Source organism: Scleropages formosus, chromosome 5 (assembly GCF_900964775.1).
Source record: "Scleropages formosus chromosome 5, fSclFor1.1, whole genome shotgun sequence".
In the NCBI taxonomy this organism is placed as follows: domain Eukaryota; kingdom Metazoa; phylum Chordata; class Actinopteri; order Osteoglossiformes; family Osteoglossidae; genus Scleropages; species Scleropages formosus.
The window spans coordinates 18,384,378-18,410,855 of NC_041810.1; the positions used below are offsets into that span (position 1 = coordinate 18,384,378).

The window sequence follows — 26,478 nt, forward strand, 5'->3', positions numbered from 1 at the left end:
CACTAGTGGCCATTGGCCAGTGGGTTGCCCACCGCTTGTCTATGGCGTTGTATTAGGAATTTACACAAGCTAAGTACTACAGTGCAGTGTAAACAGCATTTATGAAATAGCTAGGACTGCTGTGCTTACTTTCCCACAGAAACTGCACTATTTATAGTACAATTTTATGGGGAAAACGCAAAAATGTTGCCTACAAACATATTTAAATGGTTTGAAAGTTGCTCTTAAACATTCTTCAAAGTATTTGGCAAGTACTATACTATAGTATTCATTTTTAACACGATTCTAGATATTTATTATTGAAAGTTTTCATTCCACAGTATATTACCATTCGTCACGATTAAATGATGCACAGTTGAAATAAATATAGTATGGTATTGTGTAGCCTATGATTTGTAGTACTTTGAATCACAACAGGAATGAGTGAAATGATGCGGATAGTTTTGCAGATACAGTGTACACCCTTGGTATCTAAAATCTGTTAAAAAATGTATACAGAAGAATTGTCTTCATTGGTGCGTTGAATTCTCAATAAACTTTGCGGCGCAGCACTCGGTTGTTGTCACTGTGTTGTGTTTTTAACTGTAATGCATTTTTATGTGCCCGTGAAAAACTGTTCAGTTCGCTTGTTCTAAGGCCGAGTAGCTGCTCACCCTAACCTCTCTCAGCAGGTAAACCTCAGGAATGAAACCAGGGAAATATTCTCACACAGTGAGCTTTTCTCACTCACATTTTTGTATTTCATTCTTTCCTTTTTCCAAAAGCAGGGTTCTTACAATACTTGATTTGTGATTCCACTGCTCCGATCAGTTTAACTGACACACCAGAGTACTTGTTACACCGAAAAACTGTTGTCACTTTCTTACTGTGTGAAATACAGAAATTCACCTTGATTGAAAAAAATTATTAAAATTTTGCGCAGGATTCATATTAGAATAATGTATTAAATTAATAAACTTTTATAAGGTGGGGGGGTTCAGTGATTATCATCACACAGCCGTGTTGCGCTGTAGGAGATACGTTACATTAATTATATATTTAATCAATTTAATTAAAAAAATTAATATTTCTCTCAGTTTATTTAAAAATGCACCAATCGCACCGTGCACCACGGTTGTACCGCACTCGAAGCGAAAAGGAGACGCATTCCACGCGAGACCACCAGGCATGCGAAGGGTGAACGGAAGTGAGGTAACGCGCCCAAGAACTTCCGGTCTGGGTCGAGTCGGTGAGTTGACGCTTCACGCGGGAAATAGTAGCATCATCTGCACGCAAGTGAAGCGAGTATTTTTAACGGTGATTTGAAAAGCATATACATTATAGTGTTGTTTGCCCACTGTGAGTATGAACTGTGTAGTTACTTAATAAGGTTGGATTGCGATTGTGAAGTTTTACAAACGTTCCAGGCGAGTTAGCATCTCCAGTGAATGTAGCCCTTTTAGCTAAGCTAAGCTACGCCGCGGCTAGCTGTGTGTGCGCAAACTGAACTGTAGCTAAGTGTGAAACAACAGGTCGTTGCCGTCGCTACGTGGTTTATTGTTTAGCTCGTACTTATGATTGATAGAGAACGCGGAAAGCTTAATAATTGTTCCTATGTATGTGCATGAATCGATGGATTTAGTGGTTTTTTGGTTGTTGCCTGGGTGAACATCCTCCTGATCCAACCAGATCCGATCACTACGCTGCGGAGTCACAAGTGTCTGTGTGTTGAGAGTGGGTATCCAAACTTGGTATCGACATAGTGATAAAGAATGTTACTTCATATAGGAAGAACGTCAGGCTGCAGTGAGTGATTTCTTCTCCATTCTCTGCACATGCCATGGCAGGGCCTCAGTGATGAGGGGTGTCCAGTGTTATAGGCTCAGTGACAGGGCACTCAGATGTGTGTTTTATTGGTCTTATTCTGCAATAAGAGCTGTAAGGGGTCACAGAACACTTTTTTTTTTATTCTGTTCAATTAAGCTGTTCATTCGCTGAATTCTTAAATCCCTGGCTTGTAAATGTCCAGACTTGGTGCCTGAATGCTGACTGAGGTGTCGGGTCCAGTTTCACACTGATTTTCCTGCTGGTTGATTGCTGCTGTATGCATGATCATGGGTGTTTATTTTTTTGTCAGTGGTGTTTTGAAAAACACTTATGTACCTAGAAGGAAATCTTACTGTAAGTTATGAAAAGGTTAAATCAGAGATGTCTGTAAAAATGTGGTAACATTTACTAGTCAGTAATCGCATGGATGGATGGCACTTCAGTTCTTTGCAAGGCAATCTCACACACACATTAAGGGCAAATGAGAACATGTTCTGTGATTCTAACTAAAATTCAGAGATGTCCGAATAAGACACATTAGGATTTTATTAAGCGGTCCTTTTTATTCCAGTGTGGTAAGAAGAATTTTTAATAGTCATCTCCTTTTTTGTAGAATGTAGTATCCATTGTTCATTTTAAACTGTATGCTTTGAGAGTGGAGGAGTGTGTGGGGCCCGCAGTAAACACAATTTGCCATATCTCACCAGGCCAGGGTAACACAGTTTGGTGTTTACGGTAATGACCATGAGTGTTCATACAGTCTCTTTGCTCCCACAGTTGTTTGTTACAGGACCTGGGGGCAAGATGGGCGACACTCTGGAGTTCAATGAGATTTACCAGGAAGTCAAAGGGTGCTGGGTAAGCATTGTACCCCATACAACTGCAATCCTCTACTTATTGTGCTTAGGTCTTCTGCCCTTGGTTTTAGTACCACTTTATTTACAGATCGAGACTTCTAAACAATGAACCTCAGTACTAGGATAGCTGATTACTTGGATGGTAATTATTTTTCAGCTAATGTGTAACTGCTCTGCTAAAGTAAGAACCTGTACACACTGCAGTTTTTCAGAGCTAGGAGTGAAGTCCCTGCTTCTCCTCTCTCCCTCTGCTCTGTTTTGTGCTTTATTCTAAGTGCATTGTAGGTTCGTCTATATGTTGCCTCCATGATGTTCTGCAGCAGCTTTGTGAATCATAAAGCAGCTCTAGCTGCTAGTTGACATACTGTATTGCATTAATCCCCACTGCAGAATGATGGCCGTCTTCGGTTCAGCAAGCAGGCAGTAGTGTATAAGAGCAGCAAGACGGGGAAGGTGGACAGTATCTCAGTGCCAGAGCTGATCCAGGCTCAGTGGAGGCGTGTTTGTCTGGGTCATGGAATCAAGTTGGCAACCAGCACTGGGCATGTGTACAAGTATGATGGCTTTCGAGACACGGTGAGTGTGGCTGTGGAGGAATGGAGTGGTGTGTGGATGCAGCAATGACTGACTATGAGAGGCAGGAGCAGAAAACCCAAGGTGTTTTTACTAAGTTTTAAATTTAGGCCAATTTTAAGCAGTGTTATAAGGATTAATAGCAATTTTAAACACCACTTAGGTTTTTATTGATGTTGTTTCCAATTGAACCGTTTCAAAGTTAATTTGGTTATTTTACCTTGCAAGCCAGTGAAACATTTAATGATTTTTTGAAAAGAATCCACTTTATTAATACTGTAGTAAAACTCTAACAAGGTGAATTGTAGTGAAGTTCTGGCAATCCCCCTTCTCACTGGACAGTCAAATTCACGCTCCATTCTTTACACTCATTGGGTTCCATAAGGTTGTATAAAGAGCCTCAGGTATGTTTTCTGATTGCAGTCTGAGAAATGGAATTTATCATGTCTGTAAGCACAAAATTGTGTATTTGGTAAATGGAGGTTTGGGCGGCTGCAGTTCAGGCAGGGGAAAATTTTCAGTGTGTGCCGGAGAACAGAAGGGTGGCGTTACGGAGGTGCGTGAATGACTGCCAACCCAGTAATTACAGAGATGGTTTCCGGGGGATGACGAAGACTGCTCTGGCAGCAAAGCGCGCGCGCACACACCTGGGGCCGCACATGTGGAAGTCATTGCGGTCCAGATTTGTGCTAATAAACCCTGCTGGATAAATAAACAGCCTGATTGTAAGCGGCGGCCATTGGGGAGCCCCTTTGCAGATTACGTTCACCTCCATATCCTGAGAACAGTGAGACGGGACCGGGCGTATTGAGCCGTGTTTAATCGGCTGTAATGTAACTCGTCTCGATCTGCAAGCGCCACCCTCACTGCTGAAGGATGCAGGGGGAGGGGGTTATGCTGAGTGATGGCTTTTGAATGGGGGGTTGGTAAAGAGGAAATGGGGACAGAGTTGGCGTGAAAGGAATGGAGGGAGCAGGTTTATTTATAAGGATTTGAAGGAAGGGGAGAAACTGGACTGAAACCTGATATTTGGCATGAAGACAAACAAAATCTCTCTTCATTGCTAGAAGCATGAGCTGTGTTCTTTCTGCTGTACCGTTGCTTCTCCATTACCCTTTTCCCAGGATTTTGAGAAGATCTCAGAGTACTTCAAGGCAAACTACAAGGTGGAGCTGACAGAGAAGGATATGTGTGTGAAAGGCTGGAACTGGGGAACTGCAAAATTTTTAGGTAAACAGAATAATAGCAGTCCTGTTCTTTATTCATGACCTGTGTTTGTTTTGAAGAATAAAAACTAGCCCTGCAGCACAGTTTGCCATTGCCAGTATTTTTTGTGCATACAACTGATGGCAGATCAGATGCATGCGTTTGGTGTTTCATTTTTGAACCAATGCCACATACAAAAATGGAGATCAGATGAGAGAATATGAGCCAGAGAGTAATGCTGGCTTTTACCACTGACATGCTATGAAAAATTTAATTTTCAGATCTGATTCTCCTGATGCAAACAACACATTTCCTTTTTACACAGACAAGAAATATAAATCTCAGCATTATGTTCCCTGCAATGTTTCCCAGTCTTACAACATTGCCCTGACTTGCTGCGCTACAATATAGGTAAAAGTATGTTGATCATTCACTTTTTGTTCTCTCGCCAGGTCCACTGCTCTCCTTTGACGTAAACGATAGTCCAGTTTTTGAGATCCCCCTCTCCAGTGTGTCACAGTGTGCAACGGGAAAGAATGAGGTGACACTGGAGTTCCACCAGAATGATGATGCAGAGGTGTCCCTCATGGAGGTGCGCTTCTACGTGCCTCCTAGCACTGGAGACGATGGCGCTGACCCAGTCGAGGTAACTTGTTGGCTGTGTGTCTTTTCAGTGTGATATTGTGAAGTGTTTTTCCCCGTCTTTTTCCTAGTGGTTGTTCGCTTTCATTTTTTGTGGTGGTGTTTAAAATTATTGTAGGATTTAAAAGCCTTGGCTGTGCTGGCTCAGAATATGTGCCACCTCCTAATTAGTCCTGATTGTGCAGTTGTAAAACACTGACTTAGATGTCACAGATTAATTTCCATTAACCAAACTTCTCAAAGTATTGGTACATTTTACTTAACTGATTATTAAAAACTTACATTTTTTTTCTTTACACTGCCCAAGAACCACAGAGATATGAGTAAATATCTACAGTACGTAGGCATCAATGTGTCCGTGTTACAGCAACCAGGTTTGTTCACTTTTGCAATACAGATCTATGTTGAATTTGCTGCTGTTCCACAGGCATTTGCTCAGAATGTGCTATCGAAAGCAGATGTCATCCAGGCCACTGGAGATGCTCTTTGTATCTTCAAAGAGCTGCAGTGTCTCACCCCTAGGGGCAGGTGAGTCGGCCGACACAGGATGCACATCTTCACTTAAACTGCCTTGTCATTTTTATGTAGTCAGGCAGTGTACAAGTCTCTGCTCATCATAAGACATCAGTAAATATTAAATGTTGTGTAATCATTGTATAATAGTGCCGGTCCTTTAAAACATGTTGCTTTTTTCATCTTCCAGATACGACATCCGTATCTATCCCACCTTCTTGCATCTTCATGGTAAGACTTTCGATTACAAGATCCCCTATACCACAGTGCTTCGCCTGTTCCTGCTGCCCCACAAGGACCAAAGGCAGATGTTTTTTGTGGTAAGTTTATACTGTAGATTCATGCTAATACTGCTTTTTATTTGACAAGTTTTTTTTTTTTTTTTTTTTTTAAAGGCAATTGTCCAAACGTATGTAAATTACGTTATCGGTGGATCTTGATCAGCTGTTTGTTGTGTCTCAGATCAGCCTGGATCCCCCCATCAAGCAGGGTCAGACACGTTATCATTTCCTCATCCTGCTGTTCTCCAAGGAGGAGGATATCACTCTCACCCTGAATATGAGCGAGTGAGTATACATGATTACTGAAAGTGGGACTTCTGAGAATATGTGTCTCGAATAAATTCCTCCCTTCTCCCACCCCCTTCCTTACGTCTTCTCTTTTGCATTCTCCCTTTGCTTCCTTCGTTTCCTCCACAGAGAGGACGTGGAGAAGCGTTTTGAGGGGAAGCTGAGTAAAAACATGTCTGGCTCTCTCTACGAGATGGTGAGCAGGGTGATGAAGGCACTAGTCAACAGGAAGATCACAGTGCCTGGAAGCTTCCAAGGGTAATACTCCACACACATTACTGTATACTATTGCTTGCCTGATGTATACCTTTTTTGTACTGGTGCTGTTAATCTCAAGTTTTTAGTCTTTTTCACTGCTGTCTGTCTGCAGGATGCCCCTCAGTCCCTGCTTTTTCAGCACCGTATTAGTGAACAGTTCCTAGTGTACAACACATCAGCTGTTGTGTAACCTGCTGTGTACCCTGGCTTTTTCCTGCCTCTCCCCAGCCATTCAGGAGCTCAGTGTATCACCTGTTCGTACAAAGCCAGCTCAGGCCTTCTCTACCCGCTTGAGAGGGGCTTTATTTATGTTCACAAGCCACCCGTGCACCTGCGCTTCGAAGAGATCTCCTGCGTCAACTTCGCCAGAGGCACCACCACAACGCGCTCCTTTGACTTTGAGATTGAGACCAAGCAGGGCTCACAGTACACCTTCAGCAGTATTGAACGGTAAGGTCACCTCGCTCACTTCTCTGCCCTGTGGGTGGGACGCCCTTCGTTATTGTGGTGTACCGCCATTTAAAGCACACACATAAAAATCTGCTTTGTTGTGCTCTATCCTTTTCTGTCTTTCAGGGAGGAGTATGGGAAATTGTTTGACTTTGTCAGTGCTAAGAAGCTCAACATCAAAAACAGGGGGTTCAAAGAGGTAAAACAACATCACAATCAATCTGGGAGTAGACTGGATATGTTGTTTTTTCTTTTTTGTTCCTTTTAAGTCTCTAACTCCTAGGATATTTCACTGAATACTGACAAAACTTTTATTTACCCTTTATTCCCTTTTTTGTGTTCCTGAAGAAGAAGGTTGGTATTGTTTTTTGGGGTTTTTCTCTCTTTCTTTGCGGTGTTAATAACTGCCTGCTTGCTGTGTTTGAGCTTGCACTTTGGGCTCAATTAACCTGGACTTCCACAGGCCAAAATCAAGCTTGCGGGGGTTAATCCAATTGACTTGGTGTTTATTGTGGGGTGTGGGCAGTGTGAGGTGACAGCAGCAGAAAATTGGCTCTCAGGAGGGGAAACTTGAGGAAAGGAGCTACAGGAAGTGACATTACAGGACGATAGGGCGAAGTACAGGTGAGCCTGAGGACAGCTCAATGAAATGACGCTGCTTTACAAAGCTGCAGCGTAGGTGGCTGTTAGGCATTTTGCAGAAGCACAGTTTAAACTGCAAATTGTGATTTTGTTTAATTTCAATGTATTTGGTAGAGTCTTTAGATCACTCTCAGGTAAACAACAAGCTGTTCTAAATCACCATTTCATGATACTGGCATCACAAGCAGGTTCCTTCCGGTCTTCACAAGCCTTTTGGAACCAAACTTCTGTACCTTTTGACAAGCTTGGAAAAGAGGGAGTGACTTTCCTAAGGCATTGAGCACTACATCACCACAGTTTGTCACAGTAATCTGCAGTGCTGCTTCACTGGACTGTAAATATTAATGTTTCTCACAGCTTGATTGCTGAACTAATATGAAAAGGTGTGTCTTGATCTGAAGAGTTTATGTTGCTGATTAACAAATACAGGACAACAATCAGTATTGTTCTAGTCAGGGCGTTGGTCGGGGTGTTTGTTTAATGCTTGGATGAGTTTGTGCTTTGCTGGGTGATCCTTGCATTCAGTGTGTTGTCTGAGTGACAAGTGCAGGATTTAAAACATTTAGTATGTGTGTGTTTTGCTAACTGCATGTCAGGCACTATTGTGTGTTTTTACACTAAGCAAAAAGCACTTTTCATGCAGACTACACACTGGAAGCCTGAAGCAAGAGTTTTTTTTCTGTACAGAGTGTCATTTATGTAATGAGTTTGTTTTGCTGTGATTGAGTCACTATCTCTGAGTTTATGGCTTTCTTCCTTCCTACCCCTTCCCCACCTGGCTGGTTGTAACTGTTTTTTTTTCTGATTATTTCAAGGATATGAAGGGCAATGACAACATGTACAGCGACTCAGATGATGACCAGCATGATGCCTACCTGGAACGCATGAAGGAGGAGGGCAAGATTCGTGAGGAGGCCAACGACAGCGATGACTCTGAGGGAGAGAGCGGTGAGTGGTGGGAGATGACATGAAGGTGTGATGCTGGGGCAGAATAGTGTGGATTAGATGGGTTTCTACAAAGTTTCCACATGAGTGAACTGTGCTGTTGCCTGATGTTTGTTAGAATGTTTTTTAATTTTTTTAAAATCATCCAGATGAATCTTTTAATCCTGGAGAAGAGGATGATGACATTGCTGAGGAGTAAGTTTCACCTCCTTATCACTCTTTTGTGTGGTTCATGTTCCTTTGTCTAATTTTTTTAATCATTGATCTTGGCTTTCAATTTGTTTTTTTATGGCAGTATTTTAATCATTACTGGATTGTGTAAAAAAAAAAAAAAAAAAAAAAAAAAAAAACAGAAGATTATATGTTGTACATTCCTGACATCTATCACATCTTCATGAAAGTTTTTTTAGCAGATACTCTGCTTTCGTGGTATTAGCTCCCCAGGGTCCCTGATTCTGGTTCACGTTGAGTTGAATAATTAAATTACAGTCACAGATCATTTGTTCGTTCTTCAGGTAAAAGACTTAAAGATTTAAATGATCTGCCAATTTCTCAAAGGTTAAGAATAAAGTGCTGTAATATCAATGATAAAAACATAACTTCATGGCTCATTCTTCTGCTCTACATGTCTGAAAGGCTGCAGTGGTAATTTATAATTGAATAACTGTTATTATTGGGTTCTTACAATTATTATAGTTGAATAAGTTAATTGCTCTTTGACTGCACAAGTGCAGTTTATTTTTTTTCCACACCTGCATATGATGCCTTGCACCTTGGTGTAATAAAAGTGTAAGTTCTCTAGTGAAAGCAGGTGTCATGCGTTATCGCTGCCTTCTTTCCGTCAGGTATGACAGTAATGCCTCTGCCAGCGACAGCAGTGGTGATGGAGGAGATGACAGCGAGGATGACAGCAGGAAAAAGAAGCCTGCAAAAAAGCCCAAAATGTCCAAAGAAAAGGAGAAGAAACCACGGAAATCTGGGGTATGAGAGGGAGAGGAGATGGTGGTGAGAGTGTTTGTGTGAGGGTGGTGGGAAGCTTTTGGCACGTGTTAACACCATTTGCCTTTTATATCGACTCTGCAGGCCAAAACCAAGGACACTGGCGCCCCCAAGCGGCCAATGAGTGCATACATGCTGTGGCTTAACTCCAGTCGGGAGCGCATCAAATCAGAAAACCCTGGCATCTCTATCACAGAGATCTCCAAGAAGGCTGGTGAGATGTGGAAGCAGCTGGCCAAGGACAAGAAGGAGGTGATAATACGATGTCCCGTTCACCACTGTATATAGTTTCTAGATGCATCTCTCTCAAGATTTGATAAATGAGTGCCCATCATTGATCATTCTGCTGGATGCCACATTTTTACCTACAGAAGGCCAAGTCGTATCGCCCTCTGTGCTGTGCTCTTTCACTATGTGACAATGCTCTGTGCTTCTGTCTTAAATGTCTGGGAGCCTGGGGCCACTTTATTTCTCATCAGTTGTCTCTTTTGGTTCATGTTCTCTCTGTCTCTCAGGAATGGGAACAGAAGGCAGAGGAGGCAAAAAAACAGTACGAGAAAGCGATGAAGGAGTACAAGGAGAGCGGAGGGAGCTCCTCGACTCCCTCCAAAAAGTATGAGCCCACGGACAATCAACCATATTTACATTCACAACTTGTGATTCATCCCACTGTAAATATAGCAAAGGCTCAGGTTCGGTACCAGCCCCACACTTACAATTATTTGAACAATAGAGGCAATGATAAGAATTGGAGTAAATGGAGATCGTGGTTGACTGATGATTAGTACAGGATTATGGCAATTGCAGTGGAATAAATGTTGCCAGTAGACATTGCGTCACGTTGGGATATTGAATGAGTATGAGTGTGGCGTTAATGAAGACGCCAGTGGTTTGGACAGTGCTGTTACTCTGGGTTTTCTCGACCTGAATGCTCATCTCTCCTAACCACCCTTCCCCAGAGAAGCAAAGAAGAAGGGAGGGAAGAGTGAGGACAAAAAGAGGAAGAAGCCATCCAGTGGGCGTGGAGTGGAGCGGGAGAAGGAGAGGGCCGGTGGCAACGAGAGCTTCAAGAGCCGGGAGTTCATCTCCAGCGAGGAGAGCTCATCCGACTCGGAGCAGGGGAAGAGCAGCAAGCGCAAGGTACCCACTGATCCCAGTCCGGTTCCATTACACACCCGCCTGTCTGACTTTGGCCCATACAGCTCATATCCCTTATCCTTTGTACCCCGATATGCTAAAGAGTCCGTTTTACATGTAAAGAAAAGGTGTGTCCTGGTACCTGACAGTGCGTTAATACTTCCAACTTTGTTTACACTTAACATTGTTCAATTTGTGCCTGAGCAAAGCAGTCACTTAATTCCCCCCTTTTTCTTTAGGGATCAGATGATGACGAAGAAGAAGTGGTCAGCACACCTCCCAGCTCGGAAGAGTCTGGTTCGGATTGAGCAGGTCGAGTTCCATCGCTGTGGCTGATATCCACATGCTCATCGACAGACAGTGGCAACGTGCAGAACATCAGACTAACAGACTTTGCAACATGTAAATACTGTTTTGTTTTTTTTTGTTACACAGGATCCTTTGGTCACTTTTTTCCTTGTTTTTTGTGGGTTGCTTATCAGTTTTTAAAGTTGCCCTCATTCCAGGAGTCAAAAAAATTGAGTTATAAATTTAAATATTTTTTTTTAATTTTCAGTGTAGTGAGAACTTTTCCATGATGACTTTTGGAATATTTTGAAATCTGTGTCCTATAAAAAGAGAGCTGTAGCACTGAGGAATTTGGTTGTAGGGATGAGAATAGGCTGAATCATTAAATTATCTCCTTTTTTATTTGAAATTGTGTGAAGATCAACTAGAGATGTGCTTTTTTTTTTCCTGATTCAGGTGCTCTTGCTACGGTTAGCATTTTGTTAAAGAAAATAAAAATGATATTCTTTCCTTTGCTTATCCACATTTCTTTGACGCTCATTCACTGAGCAATGTGTTCACAGGTCTTCCTTAAGTTATTTTGTTGATACAGCCTATTAATGTGGACCCTGAACTTTACCACGTTGTCATATCTTAACCATATCGTACAAAATTGCGGTGCATCGACCACATCGTAAACGTGTCGAACAATATTCTTTCAAGGTTGCCTCCAATAATTTTGCTGACATATTCCAAAATAAAATGTTTGGAAATGGTTAGTGGGAAGTGTGATGCTGAATATCCTGAGCTGATGTTTCTGCTCAAGGACATGAGTGAACATGGCTTTTAACGAAATTTTTCTTTTTTTTTTTTTTTTTTTTTAAACTTTGTACACTAAACCAGATGCTCTTGTAACGGTGCACCTTTTTTTTTTTTTTTTTTGTTACCCTCTGTAGGCCGCTGTTTCTGGTTTGTGTTCCGTTCCTTCATCGCCACATGTTTTTAGAGTGCTGTGTTAATACACGTTTATCTGCTCGCTGTTCACCGATACACTTCCTCTGTCACCTACCCCTCCTAAGAGGGTAATGAGATGAACGTAATTGGTATCTGTGGTTTTTGAGTGAATCATGGGTGAGTGTCCAGTGTGGCTTTTGAGTAGTGGTGGGGACAGAAAGTGCTGCATTAGAGTGAAAGGATCGGTGAGGAAGCGTGAACCTACTGGGACTTTCAGTTCTTTTCTAATGCAGCCTATATTTATCAGGCTGAACCCTATATAATTGCGATGTGAAGATAAAAACTCAAAACTCGTCAGCCTTCCAGTAATCTGCCATTGATCAGGGCTGCAACACTGGTACGCCGGGAATTTCAGCCTCCGCTCTTTTGGCTCCTGGGGTCACGGTAGACAGAAGGTCGCCTCAGTTTGACGCCGTTACTTTGTCGACCATAGAAGAATGTGTTACCTGTCTCTCTCTACTGTGATGCAGCAGCGTCCGCTGAGATGTGTGCATGACATTGCATCCTGTAAGTACCCTTTCAAAAATTCAGGAAGCCTTTGATTAGACAAAATTTAAGCAGAATTAAAAAGCTTTCGTATGGGGAACCCCCCCCCAAATATTATGCTGTCAATTTTGCTTTGCTGTCCAATCGTTTTTTTTTTTATATATATATCTGATAACGAATTTACATTTCAAGCTAGAGTTCTCTGTAGGCTTTACTCAGAGTTCTATTCCTGTCCCTTAGACTAGATGTCAATGAGGTGGAAACCTGAGGGAACCTCGCGGATACCATTAGGAGTCCAAATCTCAGCCAGTGACTCCATGGAGCCCTATTGTGTCATCGCGGTTAAAAATTTGCCCAGCCCTCAGTTGTCTTCATTCCAGTCCGCATACCCTAAACATTTTTTTCCTCCTCTTTACAAATCAGGCCTTGCTTTTGCAGTGGCCAGGAAAGGGGTGGATCATACAGCTCCAAACAATGAAAGCACAAAGGATGCGGCAACTGTGGTTTCGCCCTGGTTTGTGTTCTCACTAATGGCTTTGCTTCTGTTCCCTGGCACTAAGTGTATGAGACAGTGTAAAAATGATTTTTTGAGCTCAAGAAGCGTTACTTAGCTGACAGGTTAACAGAAAACCTTCATTTATTACATGTCTTTGTCTGCAGTTGTACATATAGTACTTTAAAAATGTGATAAATGCCATCGACAATTTGTCAGTGGTCCCTACACCTCATGTTTTTATTATATGCGCATCGCTGGGTGCTGAAGTTCCCCTGGATTCTGTAAACCTCTTTAGCGGGTGTGTTTTGTTACACCCCATCCCCTCAACGCACTTAGGGACAGGCCCCTTGCTGAGCACTGAGCAATGGTTGTCTTTCAGCAAACAGAAGAACTAGAGGATGTCCTCAGTACTCACATATGGGCCCAGGTTTGAATGTACACACTCTGATGGTTCCTCATTCCTGTGCCAGGACAACCCCTGCCTTGGCACCCTCAGATTACTGATTAGGAGATAGCATTGTGGTCAGAGGTGCTCCCTTGCAATCAAATCACCCAAAAATAACACCAAGACTTGAATTCCCGCTCCCGCGGTAGTACCTCTGAGCAAGGTACTTACCATGAATTGCTCCCATGTAAATTACTCAGCTGCATAAGTGGTTAAATAATTGCAAGTAGCTTAACGTACAACTCAAACATATTTAGATGCTTTAGAGAAGAGTGCCAACAAATGAATAAATGATAATACTCCAAAACAATGTTCGGCCGCATAAATGGACAAAACCAATGGGAAGTATCTGATGAAAGCCATACCACATAAATAAAAGCGCTAATTGATGTACCATGTATGTCAGCTAGAGTTACCCTTGTCTCTTTGCAGAAACACAACTCCCTGCCATGTCTTTTCTCGCTGAGAGAAGGACCCCAGCTGTTCCTGTGGAGCTTATGAGATCACTGACTAGTAAGCGTTGCTACTGCAGTGTGTTGATTCGTACTGCGGTGATTTAGGCTGGCCGAAGCTGGTAAACATTTTGAGGCTCACTCCCTCCATGTCATTCTTGTTTCGCTCCCTCCAAGTCCTTTCCAGATGATTACAGCCTGAATTTAATGTATTTCTAATGGTCATTGCCGAGCACAGTCCACGACCTCCCCCACATTCCCTGTCTGCCCAGTCTCCTCTTTCATGGGAATCTAATTACAGGAGGGGGACTTGATCACATCTCTGTTGACTTTGTTCCCCGCCAAGCAATTAGGTTATTTCCTTTCTTAATTTGTCATACAGTTGTTTTCCCGCTGCTTTAACACAGTGCGGAATCGATTTAAGACAGACTATTGGGACCAAATTGCGGGCATGGTGACGAGAACACAGCCGTGTTTATGTGATGTGTATCTGGAGCGAGTAGTGTTCAGTGTTTTGTGAAAGTGAACCGCTGTATTGAGTTTGACTATGTTGTGGGTCACGGTGTGTGTCTCTGTGATGGGGCAAGCAGAATCGTTTCACACATGATAGATGCTGTTGAGTGAGAAGTGCACTAAGAGAAGTCAAAGTCCTAGATATGGGCCAGAAGAGAGAATTACTTCCAAGTGTTATGATGCTTATTGTTCACCAGGATATATTTTTCAGAAATAGAAGTGTCTACTATTAGCCTCAGCCTCTCCTAAGAGGTGTGGGGGGAGGGACAATTTGAGGTTGAAGCAGTTTGCAACGGTAGGTGAGTAGGTCAAGGGCTGTGTGGACGACACACTGATTTTCAGCTACTGGATGGACAACTAATTTCTTGGATGACCTTTCCAGGGTACACTTACAGGTCCATTTCCATCCGAGGTTGTAACCTCTGCATTTGAACTGCTTGCGACCTGTTGAAATGCTCTACCTGCCATGCCCTTAGATCGCGGTGAAGGCTTCCCGAGCTGCAGGGACATGTTTTCCCACAACTCTCCCCTTGGCTCCTTTGCGTTGGCTCCCATTGGTCAGTGTAACGTGCATGAGAGAGGAGATGAGGAAGGAAGATGAGAAGGGAGAGATAAAAAGCTCCTGGGAAAGAGGGTTGGAGATAGAGGTGGTTTGAGAGAGCAGGGCGGAGGGGAGAGGACGCGTGAGCGCTGTGGTTAGCGAGAGAGAGGAAGTGAAGGCAGGACGGAGAAAGAGCGAGAGACTCCATTCTTCACCCAGTTGAAAGACGGACAATAGAGGGAGAAGAAGGGGGAGGTTTGTAGTCACGAACAGCAGACAAACTAACAAACGAATTCAAAGCCGTTGTCTGGAAAGCTCATTCTCTCTTGATCAAGATTCCCAAGGACTGGTGAGGGAGACAGAAGGTTATCCAGAGATCCAGTGGTGTACAGGAGGAGCCCAGTTGGACAGTCAGTCACGAGGGACTGGACATCACAAGTAGTCAGAACTTTCTTTGCTCCCTGTCCATGGTTTCCCTGACAGGATGAGTGCCTGCATCGCAAGCTTCTTCAGCTATGAGACCACCAAGTCGGTGGTGGTCAAGAGCTGGACCCTTGGCTTGATCAACCGCATAGTGCAGCTGCTCATCCTTGCCTACTTCATTGGGTCAGTACCGCCGAGACTGTTTTGTGTGTCATGTCACCTATTCATTGGGTGGTTAGTCCTGCAGTCATTTTGTATACAAACGTCTGATTGAGTTTCCAGAATTTTCTGTTCCACAGCTGTTAGGGAAAGGCTTGCTTGGGTGCGGAATTTCCAGCGCTTTATTGAACCTTATTATTGTCCCAAACTGAAGACACACCACATGAAAGGCTTCAAGTCTGCTGGCAAAACAAGGCAGCCACTCCGCTTTGTGCTCAGGATAAAACTAAAAAGTTAAAGTTATGCAACGTGGGGACGGTGGAGTAAAAGATGGTTCGTCCAGGGATGTTCGCTCTTAGATTCATCGAAAAAATAGGAATGGATTCTCTTGTCGGGTTGATGGTTGTGTGAAAATGCGACCTTTTTCCCCCTCCTACAGCTGGGTGTTCCTGCATGAAAAGGCGTACCAAGTGCAGGACACGGCCATCGAGTCCTCGGTCGTCACAAAGGTCAAAGGGTCGGGCGTTTACAATAAGACGATTATGGACATTACAGATTTGGTCAGTCCTCCACAGGTTAGTGATACCTTCGCAAGAAAACTGATTCTCATTGAACATGTGAACAATGCACTCGGTTTCACTCAGACTTTTTTCATGCGGCACAAACCATGGCTCTGGGGGGCGGTGTGGGGGGTGTTGCGAAAAAATGATCTAGGCAGTAAACCCAGGTTTAACACAAGCAATAGTAAAAGCAAAGCTTCTCTTAAACCCTTGTTTACTGCCTAGATCACTGCTTTGCAACACTGGTCTGAGAGACCCTTAAGCTTCCAGCCGAGCTCTTTATTAATTTTCATTGACTGAGATGTTCATTGATGCTTTCACTATTCACATAACGTTAAAATGTTGTTGTGAATTTATTCCAGTTAGATCGAACTAACTAGCTGAGGGCTACCTGACACAGGCCTCCTGAAAATCAGATTGTCAAAAAAATATAATTTTGATATATATAGCTGAGGTTCAACAATAAGTTACTTACATTTTGTTTGGTAAATCGGTTAATAAATTATGCATTTAACTTTTATTTAATATGCAGCGTGAGCTCAGTTTTGTGCTTCATGCCATCAACCAATAAATAACTCAGGTTGGTTAAATAAAAATAAACCAATAAATACCAGGGATGGTCCGCCTTTGGTTCGAATCCCATCTCCAGCTGCAGTACCCTTGAGCAAACTACTTACCCTAAATTGCTCTAGTAAAATTACCTAGCTGTATAAATGGGTAAATGATTGTAAGTAAAAAAAAAAAAAAAAACAGAAAGCATCATATACATTTATATTGCATTTATTCATTTATGTGAATAAGAGTTAAGTTAGTGGAATCCTGACTGGACTCCCTCGGGATAAAGGTTTAGAACCAATGAACTGAACTAAACAGCATACAGTGCGGGCGGACAGTACTGCTAGTACTGGTCAGTTACCGCTACGGACAGTATAGCGGGCAGCTGCAATATTAATGAGAAATACCTCTTCTTTCAGAGCACAAGGAGTTGAGATAAATAACTGAACTGCTTTCGCTCTCCTTGTTTGTCAGGGAAGTTCAGTGTTCTCCATCATCACAAATATGATCATCACTGAGGACCAGAAGCAAGACCACTGCCCTGAGGTTAGTTCAGCAAGAGCTGATCCTTCCACTCGTGGGCCTTCCGGACACATCCGCCAAGAGCCGAATTCCACTTCCGTCTCCAACAACAGGCTTTTCTAAGCCAAGCGCTCATCGGTACTCAGCACCAGGAACATGAAGCTCTCCAGACCCATGAGGCTCTTCTCTTTCTCAGTGTGCACCCTGCTTTCGTATTGCTTTTCCATAATCAGTCAAAATAGATAAGTAGGCAAGCAGGGCAAACGCAGGAAATGTCGCTCAGTTTCCCCTGCTTTTTCCTACGATACCAAGCAGACACTAATGTCTGATCATCTGTGTCCATTAGAAGCAATTAGTCACCATGGCAAAGGGCAATAGTCTGGTTATCTTCTCTCAAGAACGTGGATGTCGGAGTTTGTCGGTAGAACGTGAATCGCCGAGTGAAGCCGAGTATCTTATGCGGCTGCTGCTCAGATGTGTTTTAAAAACTGTTATGCCCCACCTTCACTGACTGATATTCTTCTCCTAATACCAGAGTATCAGCGAAGGTCATCCAGGAAGCGGTGAAGAGCGTTCTGGCAGTCCAGATTAAAATGGAATTGAGTCTTAGTTACACTGACATTTGGCTTTTTTTTAGTTTATTAGTTTATAAGATATAATGCCAGAGGAATTGAATTCAGTTTTTTATTATTCATGCAGTGCTGCTAACGTGATCATGTTCATCTCTGTGTGTGTTAAGAGGAACCCAAAGTACAACTGCACTGGCGATGCTGAATTCTGCGTGCAACACAGGAACGCGTCTGCCGAAAACGGTGAGCCTGCTCTCCGACTCTCTGTTCCTCCCCTTGGATCCTGGGTTGGAATGCAGAATTGAAACGGTCTTGCCTGAGCATCTGGACACACTAGGCCCACTCATCCATTTTCATCTTCATTTTCTCTGTCAACTCTTTCTACCTCTTTTCCCTCCTTTTAACCCTCTCGTGTGCCTGTTACCAGGTATTATGACTGGCAGGTGTGTGAATTCCAGCAACTCTGTCGACTCCTTCTGTGAAGTAAAGGGCTGGTGTCCCACTGAGAACGACACCGTTACCACGTGAGTCTGCTTAGCACATTTCTCTCTTTGCTCCGTTATTCGGCCGCACCCCACTCCTTTCTTAATTTCATTTTAAGTTCTGCCTCATAGCTTCACCCAGTTCTTCTCTCTGCTGCAGAAGTCCCATAATGGAGGTGGAGAACTTTACCATCTTCATCAAAAACAACATCCGCTTCCCAATGTTCGGCTTCGCCAAGTGAGTGACGGTTCCCCTGCGCTCCAGCATGCAAAGCGTTCAGACGCATAACCGGAAGTTATGGAGGAATATACATTGTCATCCTTTTGTTTGTAGGGCCAGCTGGTAGTGTAGTAGTTAAGAGTTGCTGCTGCCTTTGGACCCAAAGGTCGCAGGTTCGATCCCCACCTCCAGCTGTAGTACCCTTGAGCAACGTACTTACCCTAAATTGCTCCAGTAAAATTACCCAGCTGTACAAGTGGGTAAATAATTAATAGCTTAACATTGTCAGTCACTCTGGAGAAAAGCGCCACATAAATGTGATGTTGTATTTTTTCATTACATCTCCCCATTTTCTACACCTTCTCCCACCCCTCATTTCATATCCCTTCTTTCCCGTTTAACGACCGCTTCGCAGCATGGACAGGCCATACATTTATTCATATTTACTCTCTGATACTGAGACTTCTGAATTTCACAATTTCTCTTACGGTCACTTCTATGGGAAAAATATGAATATTACTGGCAGTCAACCCACCGCTCCCTCCATCCCTTTCAGGGGTAATTTGCAGCCCGACATCACTCAGGATTTCCTGAAGACCTGCTCATTTCACACGCAGGACAATATCTACTGCCCTATTTTTAAAGTGGGGGATGTGCTGCGATTTGCTCAGCAGGATTTTTACTCGATCGCCAAACACGTGAGTCTCCTCGCGCTGCCCGTCAGGTGTCGGTCACTCTCTGTCCTCGCTAAAATGAACCCGTGTGCATGCTCTCCTTTCCTCTCTCTTGCTCCGAAGGGAGGCGTGGTTGCGATAAAAATCGGATGGGTGTGCGACTTGGACAAATCGGAGGAGTTCTGCAACCCCTCATACAGCTTCGTGCGCCTGGACAAGAAAAACAACGTGTCCAAAGGGTACAACTTCAGGTGCAGTACCGCATGAACCCGGTGACTTCGCGCCCTCAGATGCTCATGAACCTGTTCTCTAGGCTCTAGGTCAGATCGGCAGCTATAACCCTTCACCAGCGCCATGAAGGATCTTATAAACCTCAGGAGTCATGTCCAGTGATTGTTTCCCAAGACAGCTTCCCTGTTAAAGAGGAAGAAAGCAAGTGAGCAGATTGTCAAACGCTCTAATTGAATAGTTACAACCAAAACCGGTCTTAAAGCGGCATTTGGAGCTTAACTGTGAAATGACTGAGGTGACGCTTTTACCCCGTTTATGCACCTTTACCCCTTTCTTGAACTTCCCCTCCCTTTTGAATACACAGGTACGCCAAATACTACAAGGCGGAAAATGGGACCAAGTACCGCACGCTGATCAAGGCCATTGCCATCAGATTCGATGTGATCGTCTACGGCGCCGTAAGTCTCCAGCGAATCTCCCACGTGCCCTTTGTGGGCCCAGGCTGACATGTTTCCAGGAGTGCCATTGTAAAAGATTGGGAAACGTAGTCATGTGAGCGTGTGCAGTATAACAGGGTCTTTTACTGCGTGCACAAAGCAGTGGTTCTTGTCTCTCTACCCAGGCTAGGAAATTTAACGTGATCCCAACACTCATCAACATTGTGGCCGCTCTAACCTCAGTGGGATTGGTAGGAGCCTCTCATTTTATTGCTCTTTCAGACAGACACTCAGTAAAAGTCTTTTTGCATCCTACTCACTCAAGTAATAACGTTAAATGACTTTATTAGACGCATTAATCCAGGCAGAGCGCATTGAGAAATAAGAAATGGTTTTGTGGAGCAAGCTAATCTTATTTGTTTCATCTGCTGTACTTGTACAAAGCACCGGGAACCCGGAAAAAATGTAGTAAAGCAGTGTAACCTGAGGGTTATGCAGGATATTATTAAATGCACTCTACCGCTAATATATTGGTGAGTCCCAAAGAAACCGAATCAAGAAATCTCGCCTTGTAGGCGGTGTGCTGCCATCCCCCCGGTGCGCTGCGGTATGGATGGAAATCGCTCATTCAACTTGTGAATTGGTTTTATTATAGAATAGAGAATTTAGCATAACAAAAAGATACACACACACACTGCTATGACTGTTCTTGATGCCACTGCAGCACAGGTCTTCCGTTGCCATCCTTTACAGAGCGCTCTTTCGCTTCTCTTTGACCGGCAACAGGGCACCGTTCTCTGCGACATCATTCTGCTGAACTTCCTGAAGGGGGCACAGCAGTACAAGGCCAAAAAGTTCGAGGAGGTCGAAGAGGAAGAGCTGGAGAAGCAGACGATGAAACTGACCTCTACGCTCGACAGCATCGTCGATTAACGTCCCGGGGGGGGCGACCCGTGCTGCATTCTGTACAGCTACACTTGCTATACTCATTCACACCCCAGTAGGTTTTCCTTCTTTCAACTTGCCGCAGAGCCATCGCTTGGTGCGGCTTGTACCGCGTCAGGGGTAAACGTGGGGCTAGGGGTCCCGGCGCTCTGTGTCACCGAATTGGAAATGCAGAATCCATACAAGAACCGTAATGTGCGAATGAAGCTCTGGATGGAAAGCCAGTCTGAGAGCGCTCTTCCATGTTGGCCACATCAAGCTGCCACCACTGTTTCTGATATTTTCTTACATTCCTATTCATAACTAAGCACAGCACTTGTTTGTTTTAATAAAACTAATTAATTCTATCATTTGTGTGTCATGTAACAGTGTTTTTTTTTTTTTGGAGGAGGAAAAATTATAGGAGTATGATTACATCCTGCAACCTATGTATTTGGCAGCTATAAGATTTGGGGGGGGTTGAGCTTCTGCATATTTAATTATGAGGGAATAAGCATGAAAATGTTTCCTTTCGTTCTCCGTGTCATTTCCTTTCTTCCATCCTCTGCTCTTGTATTGTACTGTTCCCGTTGTTCCCTCTCACTCCCTGTTATGGTGTGTTACTGGTTGAGGGAGCACCTTAATCGAGCTCCAGTTCAGATGAGCTATTAGTCCAGGGCAGGAGGGGAAAGGATATGTTGATTGTAGTATTTCACCATGTTTCAGTGTCGCTGTGACTCGTTCAGGGTTTTGTGTTTCTTCAACCAGCGGGGCCAACGGGGTTGTTGCTGGACTCATAGGATCCCGAGGGGAGGAGGGCCGGGACACAAACGCTTGTTCCCGGCGCTCTCCTATCGGACCGTAAACCCGATCACATCCAGCTCGACCCCAGGATCACATCTGGCTTTGTCTGTAAAGCAGTTGCAACACATGAAACAGAGATGAACTTGCCCTCCAGCACACTTACAGTATCTGTGCTTTACTCACACGTAACTCGAACAAACACAAAGTGCGTTCTGAAAAAAATACTGCAATGACTCATCTTACCATGTTTCCCCCACCAACTCACGCCTGTTTAACCCCACAGAATAGCCATTGCTGTCACACTCACACTTATACTATATATGAAGAGATGGTGTGATTTTTAATATCTTGTAAATGTTCCTGTATATCTTTTCTTGGTTCACTTTTCTTTTACCCACGTAATGCAGTTTAGGAGCCGCATTGGCTGCCGTCACCCTGCAAGTACAGGAGAAAGGAAGCGATGGTGTCCAGCGGCCACAGACGTACATTGAGAAGGAGTGAGCGGCCCTGATTTAGACAACAGCACAGCATTTTATGCAGGAACACAGCCTGGAGCCGTAATGCCGAAAGATGGACAGCGCAGCTACTTGAGAGCCAATGAAAATAAAATCGGATATAAACGGGTGGAAAATACATTTTAGGAACTGATTTAAAGCTGTAATGTAAATGAAGCAGATTACAGCATATTAAAATATGGTAGAACAAGTATCGGGTAAAAAGATTAAGAATGCAAAACAGGAAAGCAAGGCCTCTAGATAAATGTAGCACCGTCGTTATGTGTGTTGAAAAAGCTGGAAAGGGAAGAAAAAAAACTTAATTTTTCCAAATTAAATCTTGTGATCGTAATGCTGCTTTAGAAGTTTTACTCTGTTTTGAGGTACAGCACAACTCCATCAGTTTGGTATTCAGCTCGCACTCCTGTGATCCTACATTAATTATCCTCTTATATTATAACATTAATCACTGACTGGTCAGCAATACGCAGAAACTTGATTTTAATTCTGCATACTGTCTTTTGCCTCTTTGCATAGAACTTGAAAGCATTATTAATTTCTGTAAAGTTTTTACGTGTGGCTGACAAATGATTTTTACACTACTCTGTATACAGTATGACAGGAAGCGAACAATTCTCACTGCTTCAGTGTGAAGGTGTTACAGTCTGCATTGTGTTTTAACGGTTCCGTAATTGTAGAGTAAATCGTGAGACATACGCTGCAGACTCGACGTTTACAAACTGCAACGTTTTTGGTCTTCGCCTTCCCCTCTAAAACAATTAACATTAAAATTTAACATATAGCTTTTATTTATTTTAGCTGCAATAATAAAATGTAGAAGGTCTTTAATTCCCAGGCATCTAAACAACACACATTGATGCCGCACACAAATACTTTAATTGCAAATAATAAGTAGAACTGTGTTCTCTTAGGGGGCGTGGTGGGGCAGTGGGTTGGCCCGGGTCCTGCTCTCCAATGGGTCTGGGGTTCGAGTCCCGCTTGGGGTGCCTTGCGACGGACTGGCGTCCCGTCCTGGGTGTGTCCCCTACGCCCTGTGTTGCCGGGTAGGCTCCAGCTCCCTGCGACCCTGTATGGGACAAGTGGTTCAGAAAGTGTGTGTGTGTGTGTGTGTGTTCTCTTAATTTGCAATTTACAACTACGGGGAAATTAAGGGAGTTTAACGTTTAGCTGTACTGCAGGCGATGGAAATGATAAAATAATACTACCCGGCAACACAGGGCGTAAGGCTGGAGGAGGGGACACACCCAGGACGGGACACCAGTCCGCTGCAAGGCACCCCAAGTAGGACTCGAACCCCAGACCCACTGGAGAGCAGGACCCGGTCCAACCCACTGCACTACCACACCCCCCATGATAAAACAACATTTTAAAAGTAAACAAAAACAGGCTTTCAACACCTTCCAGGTCCAAAAAACATGGAATCCCATATATTTTATTCTTTTCAGGTGATAGAATTGTAGTTAGTGTGTGGAATACTTGATTTGATTTTTTTTTGGGGGGGGGGGGTTTAAAAATTTGCATGAATTTATGTGCTGAGTTACATCTTTAGGTGTAAGGTTTTTTTAAAGAAAGTTTAGTTACTAGTAAACATTTGAATGTACAGTTTTTTGCATTTATTTTACTTGTCAATTATTTTCCTCCTTGTTGTAAGCTGTAGGAATCAACTCTGACTGCAGGAAACTCTGAAAGTACCAGAAAATTATTGCTTGGGATTTTTTTCTACGAATAATGATAGATGATAAATATCTGTTGGTCTTTTGTTTTATTTTTTATTACGTTAGTGCATTACGTCTCCACTTTGTATTGCCCAAATCTACCAATGCAGAAGCATGACCAAAAATTACTGTGATCTTTGTTTTGAGCAAGCAGGCTGCAGCTGAGGACCTCCCTGGATGTTTTTTTTTTCTTGTGATGCAATGAGGGGGAAGCTTACAAACACCTGAAGTGCCCATAAATCAGACACCAGTAGCACCCAGTGACCCCATCTGGAAATGTTCCTTCTCCCCAACATGTGTTCAGAGCAAGAACTGACTCAGCAGCTCATGCATCATCACAGCACGTCAGCTATTAAAGATGTTCACAGTAAATGCAAATGCACTGACATTTATTACATGTAGTCAAGATAAGAACTCAGAATAACCATCTGATGCATGCATGTGGTTATTTTTATTTTTCATATATTTTGCCAAGCATAATCAATTTCCCCTTTATGATTTTTTCTTCTTTAACCTTTGCGCAAATTAATCTGTAACCCAGTTTGCCGTAATAGTTTCTTAGCATTGCCAGAAAGCACTTGCAATGATGTTTATTCAGACTTTGCTGCTGAAGGAACACATATAGCTCTTCTTTACGTGGCATCGATCGTCATTCCAGTGCCCCGTGTCTGAAAGAGAAATAGGTCTCGGAACACAGATTCCTGATTTCACGCAAAAACATAAGGTGCCGAATCTTATTTCCCCGACTAGCAATGCAATCATTAAAAACAATTAATTTAAATAACAGGAATTTAGTTATGTTGAACTTTAGGGGTTCCTCACACTAACTTGTGATCATGCTCTATGCTTTTGATTCATACAACGTAAGCAGAACTGCTCTTTTTGTTTTAGGAACTTTTACACTGAAGTATTATGACACCAAATTTGCACTGGACAAGCAAGGTATGTTCTCACGTAACACACGTATATTTTACTGACACCATCTCACAGACTGGCACACCTCCCTTCCTCTTCTATTCTTCCCTCCTTCACCCCTTACTTTTCCAGTTCATCTCCACACAATCCTCCTGGTTCGCTGTGTTGTCAGGCTGACCCGGGACCCAGAACTGGAAATTCCATTCCGAACCGTCTGTCCAGATGAACTGGTTTGACTGCAGCAATAGAATGGGTAGAAAGAGATGGTCACTGGGGTCATCAGGCCAGTATGGGCCTGGCTGTCATGCAGTTGTATTGCTCATAGGAATTTTGTCATTTTTCCCTGCCCTCTCTCACTGTGAACAGCTCCAAAGCCCCCAGCCAGACGCGCGGATTGGTGTAGTTGTACTTCATCACCAAGCACAGGAGATTCGTGTTGGCCTGGTCATTGTGCACTGACACCAGGTGACCCCCTGGAGCCTTACTCCTACAGCTGAACTGAAAAAGTGCAGGATTGTTAATGCACAGCGGTAACGGCCCTGAAACACACTGGGGCGTAAGCAGTGTGGTGCTGCCACCTCGCTACATGGACTACATGTCGGAAGCTTTACCTCGGCATCGCTGAAGTTTGCAGGAGTGCTGAAATATTTGACACAGAAGGAACTTATTTGATACCAGTCCTGGTAGTCGTTCAGTTTGCAGGCCTTTGGGAAATGGGTGGCACAGTACTGCTGGAGGTCCACAGAGACGGCGCTATTGTCTGGCAGAAATCAGGGCACATGCTGGCTGTCATGATCAGCAGTAGGGAGCATAACCATGCTTTCAGAAAGCAAGAGACCCAAAAAGTGTCAACACACTGATCTAACACATGAACGATCCGCATAAAGAGGAAATGAAGAATGAAAGTGGAAAATGTGACTTAGGGGAGAAAGATTTGTGACAATTCATCTGAAGAGATGGCCTTTGAATGAAGGTGATGCCAGTAAATGATTACCTCCCTCCAGGATCCTGGCGTTAGCAGACAACCACAGCACCGTGATCACCAGCATGTATGAAGCCTTCATGTCTTCGACCTCCAGTCCTCCACAACTCCACCAGTAGGATCATTAACATTAGTCACAATTCATGTATTTCTGGTACAGGTATAATCCTTTACAATCATGTTTTTGACTTCTTTGCATTTGATATTTAAAGAGGTGAGCCATCAACTTAACAGTAAAGCAGATACACACGCCTTCATGGTTTTTGAAATTCCTATTACAATTATTCCCCTCTGCTCATTAATTGAGATTAATCTTTTTGGCCAGAAATATCTGGCATTGTCAACCTGTCTGGATGAAGATTTTAATTAATGTTAAATTATTATTATTATTATTATTATTATTATTATTAATTATTGTTATTATAATTATTATTTGTGTGAACTCTTGCATACAGTAACATCCCTGCAACATTTAAATTAATGAAGAAGAAAGTCTTACCAGCGATGAATGCGTCTTGATTTTACTCACTCGCGTTCTCGTTCTTTCCTTCATTTATATACATGTACATGTCGACTATCACCTCTTGATCCTCCCATACACACCCCCATTTAGCACAGACGCCCCTTAACCACAGGATGTATGCAGAACATCAAAGGCGTTGCCAAAACAGTTCAACGATAAATATTTCACACCACAGCAGGTGACAAATGAGAACCAATGGCCTTGACTTACTGAAGAGTTCATATAAAGACAGTAAAGACAGAAGCAAATCAAATAAAGCTGTGCTTTGTTTTATCCCATAGTGCAGAAGCCCCCTACCATTTATATTGCAAAATATAAATATGCGCAAATGTTAGGAAACTGACTTTGATACAGTATAGTTCAGCAACAAAGCTCTTCTGGGAATGTTTAAGTGAATTGTTGATTAAATCATTTTGATTAGTCTTGTCTAAATAAATGGTCTGAATTCTGATTGACA

At 43.2% G+C, this 26,478-nt stretch overlaps 3 protein-coding genes across 7 annotated transcripts; 2 read left to right on the top strand and 1 right to left on the bottom strand.

Annotated features, from left to right (window-relative positions):
• Positions 1-1,213: 1,213 nt before the first annotated feature.
• ssrp1a (structure specific recognition protein 1a) lies at positions 1,214-11,395 on the top strand. 3 transcript variants are annotated; one of them, XM_018754897.2, is made up of 19 exons: positions 1,214-1,338; positions 2,584-2,664; positions 3,054-3,239; positions 4,361-4,466; positions 4,895-5,088; positions 5,512-5,612; positions 5,788-5,917; positions 6,060-6,163; positions 6,296-6,424; positions 6,653-6,874; positions 7,001-7,073; positions 7,223-7,228; positions 8,332-8,464; positions 8,611-8,656; positions 9,307-9,442; positions 9,545-9,712; positions 9,976-10,073; positions 10,420-10,600; positions 10,837-11,395. In XM_018754897.2, exons 2-19 carry the CDS (start codon positions 2,611-2,613, stop codon positions 10,903-10,905), a joined length of 2,136 nt encoding a protein of 711 aa, XP_018610413.1. In that variant the 5' UTR covers positions 1,214-1,338; positions 2,584-2,610; the 3' UTR covers positions 10,906-11,395. The 3 variants fall into 3 exon arrangements, with proteins under 3 accessions (XP_018610413.1, XP_018610412.1, XP_018610415.1); XM_018754896.2 differs by having other exon boundaries at positions 1,214-1,296; XM_018754899.2 differs by lacking the exon at positions 7,223-7,228 and having other exon boundaries at positions 1,214-1,296.
• Positions 11,396-15,062: 3,667 nt separating this feature from the next.
• On the top strand, positions 15,063-20,896 carry p2rx3a (purinergic receptor P2X, ligand-gated ion channel, 3a). 2 transcript variants are annotated; one of them, XM_018754929.2, is made up of 11 exons: positions 15,063-15,417; positions 15,833-15,968; positions 16,983-17,054; positions 17,770-17,842; positions 18,027-18,123; positions 18,242-18,319; positions 18,858-18,999; positions 19,099-19,226; positions 19,571-19,664; positions 19,829-19,894; positions 20,430-20,896. In XM_018754929.2, the coding sequence occupies exons 1-11, from the start codon at positions 15,296-15,298 to the stop codon at positions 20,574-20,576; spliced, it is 1,155 nt and encodes a 384-aa protein (XP_018610445.2). In that variant the 5' UTR covers positions 15,063-15,295; the 3' UTR covers positions 20,577-20,896. The 2 variants fall into 2 exon arrangements, with proteins under 2 accessions (XP_018610445.2, XP_018610446.2); XM_018754930.2 differs by lacking the exon at positions 19,829-19,894.
• A 3,151-nt stretch (positions 20,897-24,047) lies between these two features.
• Positions 24,048-26,065, bottom strand: LOC108935955 (C-type lectin lectoxin-Thr1-like). Of its 2 annotated transcripts, none has more exons than XM_018754959.2 (6): positions 25,998-26,065; positions 25,511-25,605; positions 25,128-25,276; positions 24,874-25,014; positions 24,641-24,752; positions 24,048-24,269 (listed from the first exon to the last, which is right to left on the bottom strand). In XM_018754959.2, exons 2-6 carry the CDS (start codon positions 25,578-25,580, stop codon positions 24,196-24,198), a joined length of 546 nt encoding a protein of 181 aa, XP_018610475.2. In that variant the 5' UTR covers positions 25,581-25,605; positions 25,998-26,065; the 3' UTR covers positions 24,048-24,195. The 2 variants fall into 2 exon arrangements, with proteins under 2 accessions (XP_018610475.2, XP_018610476.2); XM_018754960.2 differs by having other exon boundaries at positions 25,511-25,611; positions 25,998-26,035.
• Between the last annotated feature and the right edge of the window lie 413 nt (positions 26,066-26,478).